The sequence below is a fragment of the Danio rerio genome, chromosome 15, assembly GCF_052040795.2.
Source record: "Danio rerio strain M-AB ecotype USA chromosome 15, GRCz13ab, whole genome shotgun sequence".
NCBI lineage: Eukaryota > Metazoa > Chordata > Actinopteri > Cypriniformes > Danionidae > Danio > Danio rerio.
The window spans coordinates 1,634,280-1,649,113 of record NC_141035.1 but is presented as its reverse complement, the minus strand read 5'-3'; the positions used below and the strand labels follow the sequence as shown (position 1 = coordinate 1,649,113).

The following is a 14,834-nucleotide window of genomic DNA, read 5'->3' as shown; positions in this document are numbered from 1 at the left end:
CATTCCATAGCAAACAGTATGTGTGTAACTTGTTTATTAAATAAAAAGTTTTAAAATGTAAACAACTTATAAAAAAATATCCCATAATGTAAATAAGTTGTCATGTAATAAGAATATGTCAACTCAATTTTGACAAAAATGTCAGATAGAACCATACAGTTCTAAGGTGATGATTTCTAAATATGTTTGGTGACTAAAATATTATTTTAATAAATATATCTGTTTAATAAATCTGTTTAAATACACCAAAATACATTGCCTATATTCACTGAGAAATCGATACAAATATTCATTTTTAATAATGGGGTGTCCTCAGTTATGCTGAGCACTGTATAACAGAATTTCCTAATAATGAAAAATTTAAAAAATGTAAATAGACTCTTCAGATTTGTGAGCAAAGTCTGAGTGATAATTACTAGTTATTACTAAGTAGGGGTGACCCAAAACATCCCTGCGGCAGGTGACGTCACGGAGTACCGTTCTGCAGCATCATTACCGCAGAGAGAGAGAGAGAGAGAGAGAGAGAGAGAGAGAGAGAGAGAGAGAGAGAGAGAGAGAGAGACGCTGCACCACATGTTAGGAAAAGGCTTTTAAAACACGTTTGATCCTTTCTTTCGCCACTCATAAGTAAACCCGAGATGTGGGAGTGGTGATTGCTGTGTTTATAACTGGTAGAGCAGCTTTGCAGCGGGCTCCACTGTCATCGCGTCCACTCCACACTGCAGCTTCGCCGCGGAGGTGAGTTACTATTTACTCTGTTACCCCCTGCGGACCTGACAGCGCAGGAGTTTTCATTTATCATCCAGCTTCAACACAACTGTAAGACTAAACGACCCATGATAGCATCGCGGAGACATCTAGGCTATTTGACGTTTGTGTTTACATCTGGAGGACTTTAAGGTAAAGTCGGTTTTATATCTGTATATATTTCTTCATCTTAAGGGTCCGTGTATTGTTTATTACGCTGTATTTTGAATAATGGGTCTGAAATCGCATTAAGCATGACTTTAAAACAACATTAGCACTATTTAATTGACTGTGAGCAATGTTGTACATTGAGTAGAGACACTTTGTTGATTTATTTTTAATCACTACACAAAAACTGCTGAATTTAAGTGGATTTCCACATGAGATTTCTTTTGATTGTGTCATAAAATATCACAAATTAATAATAACCATAAGTAGTTTATATTTACCAGAACCATAAACATAAGGTCCCTGCTGAAAAATCCAGCTTAAACCAGCCTAGGCTGGTTGGCTGGTTTAAGCTGGTTGACCAGCCTGGTTTTAGAGGGGTTTTGGCCATTTCCAGGCTGGTTTCCAACCATTTCCAGCCTCGACATAGCTGGTTTTGGCTGGACTCCCAGCTTGGCTAGGCTGGTCAAGCTGGTTTTAGCTGATCGTCTCCCAGCCTGACCAGCTAAGATCAGGCTGGAAATGGCCAAAACCCCTCTAAAACCAGCCTGGTCGACCAGCAAAAACCAGCCAATCAGCCTAGGCTGGTTTAAGCTGGATTTTTCAGCAGGGGTGGATTTTTGTCCTTTATTGAGCACAGTTGAAACAGTACCATGGTACAGTTGAGACAGCATTTATTAATGCTCTAACTCAGTGGTTCTCGTGTACCTCCAGTGGTACGCAGGCTTCCTTCTAGTGGTACACGGAGGAATCGCTGAATAATTAAAGAAAAAACACAATTTTAACCCTTTAATGTGTACGATAACACCGCTGTGATCATTAAACTGATTTTAATAGGCTAAACCTTTTATTTTATTTTAAATTTTCTAATGTATTTGCTCATGTGAAGATAATTTCCTCCCCATATTTGTTACGGTTGTTGGGGGAGTATGCCGTATTTATCTATCCCAATGTTGACAGGTATAGTTTAATCACTGGCTTTTCTAACCCACAGTAAGCAGATCTAATTTCTCATTTAATTTTTAAAATCCAAGTAAATGTTTAGATTTCAAAGATATACAAATAGGTCATATATACATGTAACTTATATTTCAAAATTTATTAACAAGAGTTAATGAATGGGATGACAAAGTATAGCCTATATTTGTGAGGTCCAAGCAACATACTGTACTGTACTGGGAAACACCCATTCACACTCATTCACACACACTGCGGCCAATTTAGTTAATCAATTCCCCTACAGCGCATATATGTTTGGACTGAGGGGGAAACCGAAGCCACTGAGCCACCATGTCACCTGTTTTCTATTCCAAATATCTAAAAATTTCAGGACAAGCAACAAATATTGTGTTGTTTCCATAAATAATATGTCAAAATAATGTTATTTCAAAGCGAAAAAAAAATTTATTTTGCTTAACCCATTAAATTAATAATATATTCACACATTGCTGCCACACAACTGTGTTTAAACCCCTTATAAAAGTGACTTTTGCATAATAGCTCTCATTTAAAACCAATTTTTAATGATGTTATTACTAATAAATAGCTTTTTCTGAACTTACACAACACTATCTATTAGCTGTTGTTTTTGTTTTTACAGTTAAAGGGATAGTTCACACAGAAATGAAAACTCTGTCATAATTCACTCGCCTGTTTTGAGTTGTTTTTCTTCTGTTGAACACAAAGAAAGATATTCTGAAGAATGATGCTGAAAAAAGCATTGACTTTAATAATATTGATCACATTTTATTTTAATGTACAATTCTTGCTAAGGTATGATCAAACCACTAACACTTTAAGCTCAATAAACTACTAATTAGCTGCTAATTATAATCATTATTATATTATAATAATATATAATATATTATTATATAATTATTAATTAATTATAATATTATTAATTATTATTTTTTATTATTATTATTATTATTATATATTATTATATTATATTCATTTATTATATTATTTTGCTTTTTAATAGTTTGTAAGATATTAGTTGGGTTTAGGTTTGGGTATTGACTAGGGATGTAGAATAAGATCATACTTTATAAGTGCTCATAAACAGTTCATATCTAAATAATAGGCAGGTAAGCCAGTAGTTAATAGTGGAAATTGGTACAGAATAACTTGTTTTGTGGTAGAAAGAAACTCTTAAAAGTTTACACCCACTGGAGTGTTGTGTAAATGAGGATATTTTCATCCCTATAATGACATTGTTATCAATATTATCAGACTGCAGCCCTAAAAATAAATAATACAATATACGAGTCACTAAACCCCAGGTATTTGAATGCCATAGAGTTATTCATTTATGTCATAAATACATGCGGCTCTTTAAAGACCTACACCACTCCTAGGCAGTATAAATTGTGGCTGCACAATAATTGTACCTGCCAACATTGGGATGTAAAACTACACAATAATTCACTGTATAATGTAAATATATTATTGTAGCTATAGTTATTTAGTGAAGGGAATAAATTAATCTCTCATTTAGATATTTGGTTTGATTAACATTAAATAACAGAGGTGTCACTTTAAGAATGCAGAGATCTATAATGAAAGCTATTACTTTAAGATATTTAAATAATGAATTATTGTGTAGTTTTACATCCCAGTAGTCTACCTTTTTAGAGCTTTTAGGTGTAAAAAGTCACATCTGAAAGGTTAGTTCTAATAGGTTAGTTCTAAAAGGTTAGTTCTAATAAGTTAGTTCTAAAAGGTTAGTTCTAAAAGGTTAGTTCTAATAGGCTAGTTCTAATAAGTTAGTTCTAAAAGGTTAGTTCTAATAAATTAGTTCTAAAAGGTTAGTTCTAATAGGTTAGTTCTAAAAGGTTAGTTCTAATAAATTAGTTCTAAAAGGTTAGTTCTAATAGGTTAGTTCTAATAGGTTAGTTCTAAAAGATTAATTCTAATAGGCTAGTTCTAATAGGTTAGTTCTAAAAGGTTAGTTCTAATAGGCTAGTTCTAATAGGTTAGTTCTAAAAGGTTAGTTCTAAAAGGTTAGTTCTAATAAATTAGTTCTAAAAGGTTAGTTCTAATAGGTTAGTTCTAATAGGTTAGTTCTAAAAGGTTAGTTCTAATAGGTTAGTTCTAATAGGTTAGTTCTAATAGGTTAGTTCTAATAGGCTAGTTCTAATAGGTTAGTTCTAAAAGGTTAGTTCTAATAGGCTAGTTCTAATAGATTAGTTCTAATAGGTTAGTTCTAATAGGTTAGTTCTAATAGGTTAGTTCTAATAGGCTAGTTCTAATAGGTTAGTTCTAATAGGCTAGTTCTAATAGGTTAGTTCTAAAAGGTTAGTTCTAATAGGCTAGTTCTAATAGGTTAGTTCTAAAAGGTTAGTTCTAATAGGCTAGTTCTAATAGGTTAGTTCTAAAAGGTTAGTTCTAATAGGCTAGTTCTAATAGGTTAGTTCTAAACGGTTTGTTCTAATAGGTTAGTTCTAATAGGTTAGTTCTAAAAGGTTAGTTCTAATAGGCTAGTTCTAATAGGTTAGTTCTGAAAGGTTAGTTCTAATAGGCTAGTTCTAATAGGTTAGTTCTAAACGGTTTGTTCTAATAGGCTAGTTCTAATAGGTTAGTTCTAAAAGGTTAGTTCTAATAGGCTAGTTCTAATAGGTTAGTTCTGAAAGGTTAGTTCTAATAGGCTAGTTCTAATAGGTTAGTTCTAAACGGTTTGTTCTAATACGCTAGTTCTAATAGGTTAGTTCTAAAAGGTTAGTTCTAATAGGCTAGTTCTAATAGGTTAGTTCTAAAAGGTTAGTTCTAATAGGCTAGTTCTAATAGGTTAGTTCTAAAAGGTTAGTTCTAATAGGCTAGTTCTAATAGGTTAGTTCTAAAAGGTTAGTTCTAATAGGCTAGTTCTAATAGGTTAGTTCTAAACGGTTTGTTCTAATAGGTTAGTTCTAAAAGGTTAGTTCTAATAGGCTAGTTCTAATAGGTTAGTTCTGAAAGGTTAGTTTTAATAGGCTAGTTCTAATAGGTTAGTTCTAAACGGTTTGTTCTAATAGGCTAGTTCTAATAGGTTAGTTCTAAAAGGTTAGTTCTAATAGGTTAGTTCTAAAAAGTTAGTTCTAATAGGTTAGTTCTAATAGGTTAGTTCTTAAAGGATAGTTCTATTAGGCTAGTTCTAATAGGTTAGTTCTAAACGGTTTGTTCTAATAGGTTAGTTCTAATAGGTTAGTTCTAAAAGGTTAGTTCTAATAGGCTAGTTCTAATAGGTTAGTTCTAAAAGGTTTGTTTTAATAGGTTAGTTCTAAAAAGTTAGTTCTAATAGGTTAGTTCTAATAGGTTAGTTCTTAAAGGATAGTTCTAATAGGTTAGTTCTGGTGTGAGTTTGCTCAGTTAACAGTGTTGTCTTCCCTCAGATCGGCGGTGTTTCTGCCTCCGCATGGACATGAAGAACATGAGAGAGTACATGAGCTGGCTCTACTACCAGTATCTGCTCATCACTGGGATCTATGTGCTGGAGCCGTGGGAGCAGTCTATCTTCAACACCGTGCTCTTCACTATGGTGGCCATGGTCATTTACACCTCCTATGTGTTTGTGCCCATCCACGTGCGGCTGGCGCTGGAGTTCTTCTGTGAGCTGGTCGGAGGACAGCCCGAAAGCACAGTGGCCCTCATGACCTGAAGATGCGGCAGCGTTTCGATCCATCACTCAGGAAAGAAAGCAGAAGCCAGATGAAATGAAAAGGTCTTTTTGCAAAAGCCCCTTCAAGTCTTCCACGTTTGACTCGCTTCCTGCTCCATCCTGGGAGTTTGCTATTCAATGGATTTTTAATGGGTGGTGCTTCGTATGGGACGTCTGCCGCAGACTGACTCAATGGCAATATTGAGATTAACAGGGAAGTTCACTCAAATAATGAAAATGTACTCTCTATTTACTTTCCCTCAAGGGGTTCCAAAGCTTTAAGAGTTTCTTCTCGTTAAGAGTTTACTTTCTTCTGTTGAACACTAAAGATATTGTGAAGAATGCTGGAAAACCATTGACTTCCATAGTAGGACAAACAAATACCATGGAAGTCAATGGTCAGAGGTTTCCAGGATTATTTACAATGTCTCTCTTAGTGTATAACTGAAGAAAAGAGTGAAGTAAATGATGGTAGAAGTTTCATTTCTGAGTGAACGATCCCTGTAATGTCCTTGTCATCACTGGTTGATAATAAGGAAATCGTTATTCATAGTCATCTTCACACAGTTCGTGTAAACACATTTGTTTTTATTGTAGCCGCTTCAGGTTTGGTTTCTGTGCCGCCTTTGCAGTGTAAAGAAGCCTTATGACTCTGTATTAGGAGTCCTTGATCTGACTGAGATATGCTGATTTTATTTCCCTCACAAGGCATTTATTATTACATATACATTTTTATAATTCTTTATTTTATAATCATCTATGCAATGTGTGACCGGTGCACATGAAGATGCAGCACATTCTCAATGCTGACACTTTTACAATCCCACCCACTGCAGCGTGGAGGTGTGTGAAAACAGTATACCGTCACTCGATCATTTTGACTTGTTTTTACCCTCAAGAACGTTCCTCGTTTGAAGTATACCAGGACCTTTAGTGAGACGTGATTGGTTGAAAACAGCGCACACGCTGAGGTCATAGTGCGAACACCGATTGAATCATCCACATGACCACACTGTACTCAGAGTTTTATACACTCTACAGAAAGTTTGGGCTTCAGTCACCTGACACTGCATTTTTGTGTGGACAAACGGTGAAACCGCATAAAAAAGTGCGACTCTGAAAACACCCGTGTTCATGTGGACAGGGCCTGAGCATCAACATGTGACGAATCTGCAGTGAGAATGTTGAAAGATATGGTGAAGTTCATTTATAAACGAATTTCGAGAGGATCACGTGCTTAGCTGTTCCAACTTTAGCTAATTATCCTACTAGATGTTCTTTAACTCTCATCTCGAAATCTTCGTCTTGAAGATACCCCCCCCACCCAACCCTACTTTCCCTCCTTTCAAACGGTGGCCATTGATTAGAGCTGTTGCCTCACAGCAAGAATGCCCCTGGTTTAATCCCCTTCCAAACCAGGCAACATTTCTGTGCGGAGTTTTGCTCGTTCTCCCCGTGATCGCGTGGGAGTCGTCCGGTTTCCTCCCACAGTCCAAAAACAAGCCCCCTAAACAATTAATCCAAAATATTTTAGCCGAACTCTGAGTACACCTTCTCAGCATCCATATCTGACACTTAGCTACAATAAGCAAGAGGGGGAGTCATCGAGATCTACCTGAGCTCAAACTCCCCTCTCGCCTTGCAACGGGAGGGAGCCCAGGGCTCGAGGATCTTATAAGCTCAGGGCTCTTTCCCGGGACAGCACGCCAAACAAGCGTTCTTATCAATCATAAGCTAAGTGTGAACTCTTGAAAGCAGGTTTAACGTGCGCTGCACTCGATCACAGCTCTTTGAATGCTCGTCATCCATCGCTCCTGCCGTCTGATATAGAGTTGCATCAGTTGTTTGCATGACATCTGGAGGTTTTCATCAAATTATTGGCACTTGAATGTTCATTGTAATGTTTTCAACTACTAATAAGAATGTAGTTATGTTAGCCGAGAGGCTGAACACATTTTAAATCCTGCTCACAGATTTCCCAGCTAATCTAGAGCAGTGGTTCTCAAAGTGGGGGTCGGGACCCCCTGGGGGGTCACGGGACAATGACAAGGGGTCACTTGGGGATATCCAAAACTCAAATAAATGTTATTAAACTATTAAAATTACCATATTTTATTCATAACCGACCGAATATAAAGAAACAACAACATAAAAATAACAATCAGCCATCAGCCTTTAATTTTCAAAGCAAAATGTAATTAAATCCATAAATGACTTTAAAAAACATTATCTGGCTAATAGACTGTTGCATTTTTGTGTTGTCAATAAGCTCATGTTTATATTTGCCTATAGTTGTCTGCAACGTTTACATATTTACAGTACAAACACCTTGAAAAATGGGGGTCGCGAGCCACTGATATGATTATTTTTGGGGTCACAGGCTGAAAAGTTTGGGAACCCCTGATCTAGAGCACTGTTTTGCTGAGTTATGAATGGTTATCAAAGTTTGTTTCAGCTTTAAGTGATGTTTTTGTATTTTTCTTAACTGTCAATGTGACGCCATGAGATTCCTCTTGATTTGATGACAACTTTTACATGGGTATAATGTATTTTTGAGAAATAAAAGAATTCGCCATATGTTTGTCCTATTTCTAAAATGATTTCTTCCACTTATTTTTAAGTATAGAATGCTGAATACATTTCAGCATGTGCAATAAAAAGGTTGGTAATGTTGCCGTACCTATTCACAACACTTAAAGGACGTTTAGGAACTGAAGACACCAGGTGATGAAGTGTTTCAGGTGTCATTTTGTCTCATTCTTCCAGCACACAGGTCTTGTTGTGGAAAAAAGATTCTGGTCTGCAAAATATTCGAAGTCTCTAAGTCAAACATTTCAAAAAATGACAGTCTGAGATCTCTGAAGTCTTTAGGCAAAGCAGTTTATTGTTGCAGCATCAGTAACAACAGAGACAGGTCGTTTGAGTGTCTGCTGAACATAGGCTAGCACATAGGCTGTCTTAATACTCCACCCAAATTTACACACACACCTCCATCAGCTTCTCCGTTAATGGGATCTTAAATCTCTTAGGTGCCCGCCACCAATAGAATCTCTTCAGGGGTCTTACCCATGTCCAGTTAAGGTCTTTCCTTCCTGTTTCAAAAGCGATGACTTAGTCTAAAAACAATGCTCAACAATATATCTTGTTCACTGTCCACTGAGCTGTCAACTGTAAATTTAGCTGAAGTTCATGGGTACTCATATTTTTTAGATGTCATTACAAATGAGTGTGGGTGCATGTGCAGGTGTGCCTTATCATGAGTTACAGAACAGAACGCAAGTGTCCTTATGGCCTTGCATTCATAAATCTACCCTCATTGTGACATTAATGCTGCTCTTCTAATTTCTCTTCTCATCTCTGACTGCATTTACACAGAATGACTTTTTTATTAACCAAAGCATACATACCTGATAATAATGCCAAAGGTGTGGGCAATAATACAATAGATAATTATAATAATAATAATAATAATAATACTCAAATCACTCAAATAAGCATATAAATGAGAGTAATACATTCATCAGAAATTCATCAAGACACAATGCACTCCCCAAGAGTCATAAGCTGTTTTAACACCAAATGCGGTGCACGCGGATAAATTGCGCTATTCGCTTATACATAGATGCATGAACATTTTGAGTTTACTCGCTTCATTCGTGCGTCAAATCCACTTCACAGCTGACGCGGATTCGCATCATGGCCAGGACTTCTGAGCACGGTGACTCGAGCTTCGTTTGAAATGGCGAACATGGATTTTATTAAGAGAATAGCTGTGTTTATGTGCTTTAGGAAGGCTGAAAAACAGCGTTGTTTTGTTTGGAGCCGTGTCTGAGTCTATCAGATCCATTCAGAGGTGTAGCAGCTCTGCGAGTATAACTGTAGTAAACTATACCTGGATGATGGCAGCTCTCTGCGGTGCTTCAGACTGAGCCGAGTCCACTTAGATGAACTGTTGTCAGCAGGAGAAATTCCCCCCGGGACACCAACAACTGGCGCTACGTTATAATCACTCCCCTACTAGAGAAAGCCCCTAATTGGTGATTGGTTGACGCAGTGTGAATGTCCGCTGAAGTTAAGATTTTCCAACTTGAGTGATATGAAAAAAGTGCAATATGCGAGTCAACCGTGAAAACCTCTCAACTCGCACCAGTTTATTTGTGTGAATCACGTCATCTGCCTCATTCGCGCTTATCCCGCCGAAGTATGTCGATTCGCGTCTTTGCATTGACTTAACATGTAAATCACTCACGCTTGTGATTGAATACAGCATTAAGGTGGGCAACAGTACAGGGTCTTCGTTGACAATTCAAAATGCACCACACATTCTCCATTGGAAACAGGTCGGGACTGCAGACAGGCCAGTGTAGTTTCTGTATCTTCTTCCTCCACAGCCAAGACTTTGTAATGTGTGCAAAATGTGGTTTTGCATTGTCCTGTATTGAAATGCTGATTCTTCTGAGCACAGTACACGTTTCGACAGTTGTTCAGCTTAGGCTTGCGCCCTTGTCCTTTAGGCACTGAAATTCCTCCAGATTCCCTGAATCTTTTAACGATGTCCTGCGGTGAAATATCCAAATGTCCTCCTCTCTTTCTCTGTTTTTAAACATTTCAATCATTTTCTCACATATTTGTTGGTAAACTGGCGATCCTCAGCTTATCTTTGCTCTTAAAGGATTAGACCTTTCTCGGATGCTGCTTTTATACCAAATCACATCATTATACCAATTTACCTGATGACTAGCCCTAAACTGCTCCATTGCCAAACATTTTGTGTTCCTATAAGTGATGATTTTGTTCTCTTTCACTCATGGGATGTTAACACTGCTTTATAGACAAATATTTTATGCAATATTACAGTTTTGCACCTAAATCTACTTTGCATCTTTTGCAAATAGCTACTTGGAAAATTAAGGCTCGTGAGCTGATTTCAGCCAAAAACAAGCTATTTGGTCATGTATGTTTAATATCATATAGTAGGAAAGTAGACAAACTGGTTTTCCATATCCAACTTATGGGTGCCCAGAAGGCTTATCGAATACCGATCCACAATCCGGTCTTTCCAGCTCACCTTATAAAGACTTCAGCACACCTGACAGCCGGATCTGAAAACCTTCCACAACTTTCTTTTTCACAGCTCATGGGTTTTGTCTGTGTGAATCAGCAAATATCATATATCCCCTGACACCATTGTGTTTAAGTCAAGAAGAATCACTCAAAACGTTTGACATGTTGGAACATGCAGCAGAAAATAAACGACTAATTTCATAGTTTTCATTACATTTATTTCACTCTTTCAGATTCATTCATTCATTTTCCTTCGGCTTAGTCTGTTATTTTAGAATACATCGAATACTATCTGTAAGCAATAACTGATGGCGCGCCGTTGAATTGTTAGAAAATAATGCAAACTCGCATATCCTGAATGAATGCAGCGGATGCCCTTCCAGGGCAACCCATCACTGGGAAACATCCACATACATTCATTCACACTCAAACACTACAGACAATTTAGCCTACCCAATTAACCTGTACCGCATGTGTTTGGACTGTGGGGGAAACCGGAGCACCCGGAGGAAACCCACGTGAATGTAAGGAGAACATGCAAACTCCACACAGAAACGCCAACTGGCTCAGCCGGGACTTGAACCAGCAACCTTCTTGCTGTGAGGCGACAGTGAATTGAATGTGAATTGGACTTTTATAAAGTGCATGTTTCTGTATCCTTGATTTATGGAGGAAATGATCAATGCTAAGTGTCAACATGTGCAGCCAGGGCTGGAGGGCGTCTACATGCACTGAGAATATGAAACCTTCACTCCCGCCGGGCTTTTATCTCCAGGGAGTGCTCGGCTCGCCATTGTTCTGCCTTTGTGTTCGAGTTTATGATAAAACATAACTGCCTCCAAGGGAATTTGAATCCAACAGGCTCGGCTTAATGACATTTACAAAGAAAGCATTGTTTGAGACATACTCAATAATTAGTTTAGTCCACCCTATACTATAGATACAGGCTATAAACACAGAATGCCTGGGGGCAAGCATGACAATTGGTCCTTATCAGCTTCTGTTTACATGCTAAATCAGTTGTAACCATGATGGAGATTTTTAATAACATTACTAATGGTGTAAGATTTGATATGTAATATAGGTTTTAGGTTTATCTGCTTTATTTTTATCTGCAGTTATTTAAAATGATTGCCGATCAATGCCAAATTTAAAAGTTATAAAAAATGTTATACACTATCTGACAGTCTTGTCTTCGATCTCAGTTGTAAGAGCAACAAATATTAACTTGACGTCTAGTTAATCATGTCTAAACGATGAATCATCTGCTGATCTGCATCTCAATCATCACCAATACTGCTGAAGACCTACTGGAACCAGCATGGACCAAGATTCTCACAGACATCAATCAAGTTTGGTGAAGGAGAAATCATGGTTTGGGGTTCATCATGCGAGAGATCTGCAGAGTGGATGATCAACATCAACAGCCTGAGGTGTCAAGACATCTGTGCTGCCCATTACATTACAAACCACAGGAGAGGGACAATTCTCCAGCAGGATAGCGCTCCTGCTCATACTTCAGCCTCCACATCAAAGCTCCTGAAAGCAGAGAAGGTCAAGCTGCTCCAGGATTGGCCAGCCCAGTCACCAGACATGAACATTATTGAGCATGATGAAGGAGGAGGCATTGAAGATGAGTCTTGATGAACTCTGGGAGTCCTGCTGAACGCTTTCTTTGCCATTCCAGATGACTTTATTAATCAGTGATGTGAGTCATGTCAGAGATGTATGGATGCAGTCCTCCAAGCTCATGATGGAGTCAGACACAATATTCATTCTGTCTCCACTGCAGCAGGAATGCCAACTAACCAGCTGCAGTTGATGACAGTTCAGTTTGTTCATGCCTCGTGTCCTGGGTAACCTTCTGTAATGGACACATACACACATTTATACCTGTTTTAATAACAGAAACTCAAACATTGTTTAGAAAAGTTAATAGTGGGGTGGGGCAGTCCTGTGTTTAAGCAGCGTGTGGTTTAAGGCATAGTTTGTGTATGAGCCAATGGGGTGCATTGAGTGCTTGGCTCCAGAGTCTTGAAGGGTTAGGTGTTAACATGCAGAGCCCCAAAAACTTCTGTACAGGGTCCAAAAAGCCCTCCATTAATTACTTTACTACTTCAATACTACTTTGGCACTGTGGCCTCACAGCAAGAAGGTTGCTGGTTCGAGCCTCGGTTGGGTCAGATGGCGTTTCTCTGTGGAGTTTGCATGTTCTCCCCGTGTTGGCGTGGGTTTCCTCCTCGTGCTCCGGTTTCCCCCACAGTCCAAACACTTGTGCTATAGAGGAATTGGTTAACTGAATGGGCGTAGTGTATGAGTGTGTATGGGTGATTCCCAGTACTGGGTTGCAGATGGATGAGCATTCACTGTGTAAAACATATGCTGGAATAGTAGGTGGTTCATTTTGTTGTGGCAACCCCTTATAAATAAGGGACTAAGCCGAAGAAAAACAGGTGAAGTTTCACAAACTAATTTCGAGAGGAGCACGTAATATGATTGAGCATGACTGGCTTCTGTAATCATTATTAATCCAATCAGACTGATCCAAGCTTATAATAAATGGATCGTTTTCTGCCTACTGCTCTATTTTAGTTTTGGAGGAATCCCCTCTTCCACCCCATCTCCTCTTTTTCCTCCCTTTTTTTAAGTAGGAGCTCTTGAGACCTACGTGATCTCGGATCCCCTTATATGCTTATTGACCGGCCAGGAGACTTGGGGCCTACTCACACTATGCTATCCAAACCGTACCCAGGCCCGTTTCCCGGATCATTTGAAAAGTGTGAGTGTTCTGAATCAGGATCAAGCAGGGTTCACTTGGCCGGCCCTGGCCCGGTTAAAGGAGGTGTGCCTGAGCGAAGTTCCCTTGAGCTTTGGCGCCGTTTGCTTACGCCCCATTCACATGAGGCGTCAGCGTCAACGCTTCCCATTCACTTTGACTGCATTTCACTTAACTGCATTGTGGATATGTCGGCGCTGCTTCAGAGGCGTTGCTTACTGCAGAAGTTAGGACTAGCTCAACTTTTCAAGCGCTGACGGAAGCGTCAGCCAATCAGATCGCTGTATGCAAATACACCAGCTCAGACAGTGGCCTATTGCTGACTGAATTTCATTTCATTTTCATTACTATGACAATCACGTCAGCCCCAACTTCAGACACGCCTTTAGTCAAGCGTTGACGCTAAAGTCCCGTGTGAATGGGGCGTTAGGGTGAGTAAACTGAAAGCGAGACGTAACTTTTAAGGGACTGTTTCATATGAATTAATTAACCATTCTTACTGTTAAATGAACGCAAACTGTCATAGATTATTAAAGACGCAAACCCCTCACTGCACGACAGCTGCACCTTCAGCAAACCTCCTAATTCCTGCAGCATGAGGACTTTATGAGCGTCAAAAGTGTCTTATCTGTTCGCCCAAATATTTGACTGTGTGTCACTGTATATCAATCGACTAAACCGATATAACTAGAGAAATCTCCACTGGGCTGAGTGAGAGCGCTTACTGAACAGCGCAGCATCGATGATGCAAGCGTGCACAATCCTGAAAGTAATGTAATTGCGGGCCGTCAGGGGAGACAGGAGGGCGACAAGCGTGCTTTGGCCCGGTTTAAGGCAACTGTACATAGTGTGAGTACACCCTTGGGCTCAAGTATCTCCGAGCTCAGGGTTCTCTCCCGGGACAGCATGCTATAAACGCTAGGCATATCAAAGTGGGAACTCTTAAAATGAATGAAATGAACATACTGACAGAAAGTGTATAGTTATTCATGCACATTCGGTTGGCCTGGATCAAATATTCATCCTTGCTTTCCACCAAAGGGCAGGGCAGCTCCACTTTCATCTGAATAAAAAGAAGATATGACTAAACAAATGTAAACCCCACTGAGTTACACACACCCAATCACGCATGTTGCAATGTATTGTCCTCCCCTGTTGTAAATGAAATTACAAAGAGCTGAACTCAAAACGCCGTGTCCTGTCTATTCATCTGACCGTCCTCCATCAGTGTTGACTCAAGGTAAACTCCTGAAGGAATGTGTTTAATGAGTAAAACACTGAAGGGTACGGAGCAAATCTGACTGGCGAGAACAAGCTTTGAAGACATTTATGAACTGAACTTGTTTTCTGCTTGATGAATAAAACTGGCACTCACTGGAGGTGCTTCATTGTTATACTTCAGTTGCTAAAAATGACCAAAAGGGCATCTATTTTGCAAAAATGACT

General features: G+C 38.9%; 1 protein-coding gene and 1 long non-coding RNA gene across 4 annotated transcripts; one reads left to right on the top strand and one right to left on the bottom strand.

The window, feature by feature from the left end:
- The first annotated feature begins 633 nt into the window (after nucleotides 1-633).
- Nucleotides 634-8,125, top strand: sptssb (serine palmitoyltransferase, small subunit B). Of its 2 annotated transcripts, none has more exon segments than NM_001159833.1 (2): nucleotides 634-738; nucleotides 5,283-8,125. In NM_001159833.1, a coding segment is annotated over 1 exon segment (243 nt). In that variant the 5' UTR covers nucleotides 634-738; nucleotides 5,283-5,305; the 3' UTR covers nucleotides 5,549-8,125.
- A 656-nt stretch (nucleotides 8,126-8,781) lies between these two features.
- Nucleotides 8,782-14,573, bottom strand: LOC147833546 (uncharacterized). Of its 2 annotated transcripts, none has more exons than XR_015509003.1 (3): nucleotides 12,874-14,573; nucleotides 9,559-11,061; nucleotides 8,782-9,458 (listed from the first exon to the last, which is right to left on the bottom strand). It is a non-coding gene; the product is annotated as an uncharacterized LOC147833546 (long non-coding RNA). The 2 variants fall into 2 exon arrangements; XR_015509002.1 differs by having other exon boundaries at nucleotides 9,559-11,045.
- Between the last annotated feature and the right edge of the window lie 261 nt (nucleotides 14,574-14,834).

Excerpts from the sequence above, each read along its gene's own strand:
- sptssb (NM_001302808.1), top strand. The coding sequence starts at position 5,306 with ATGGACATGAAGAACATGAGAGAGTACATGAGCTGGCTCTACTACCAG.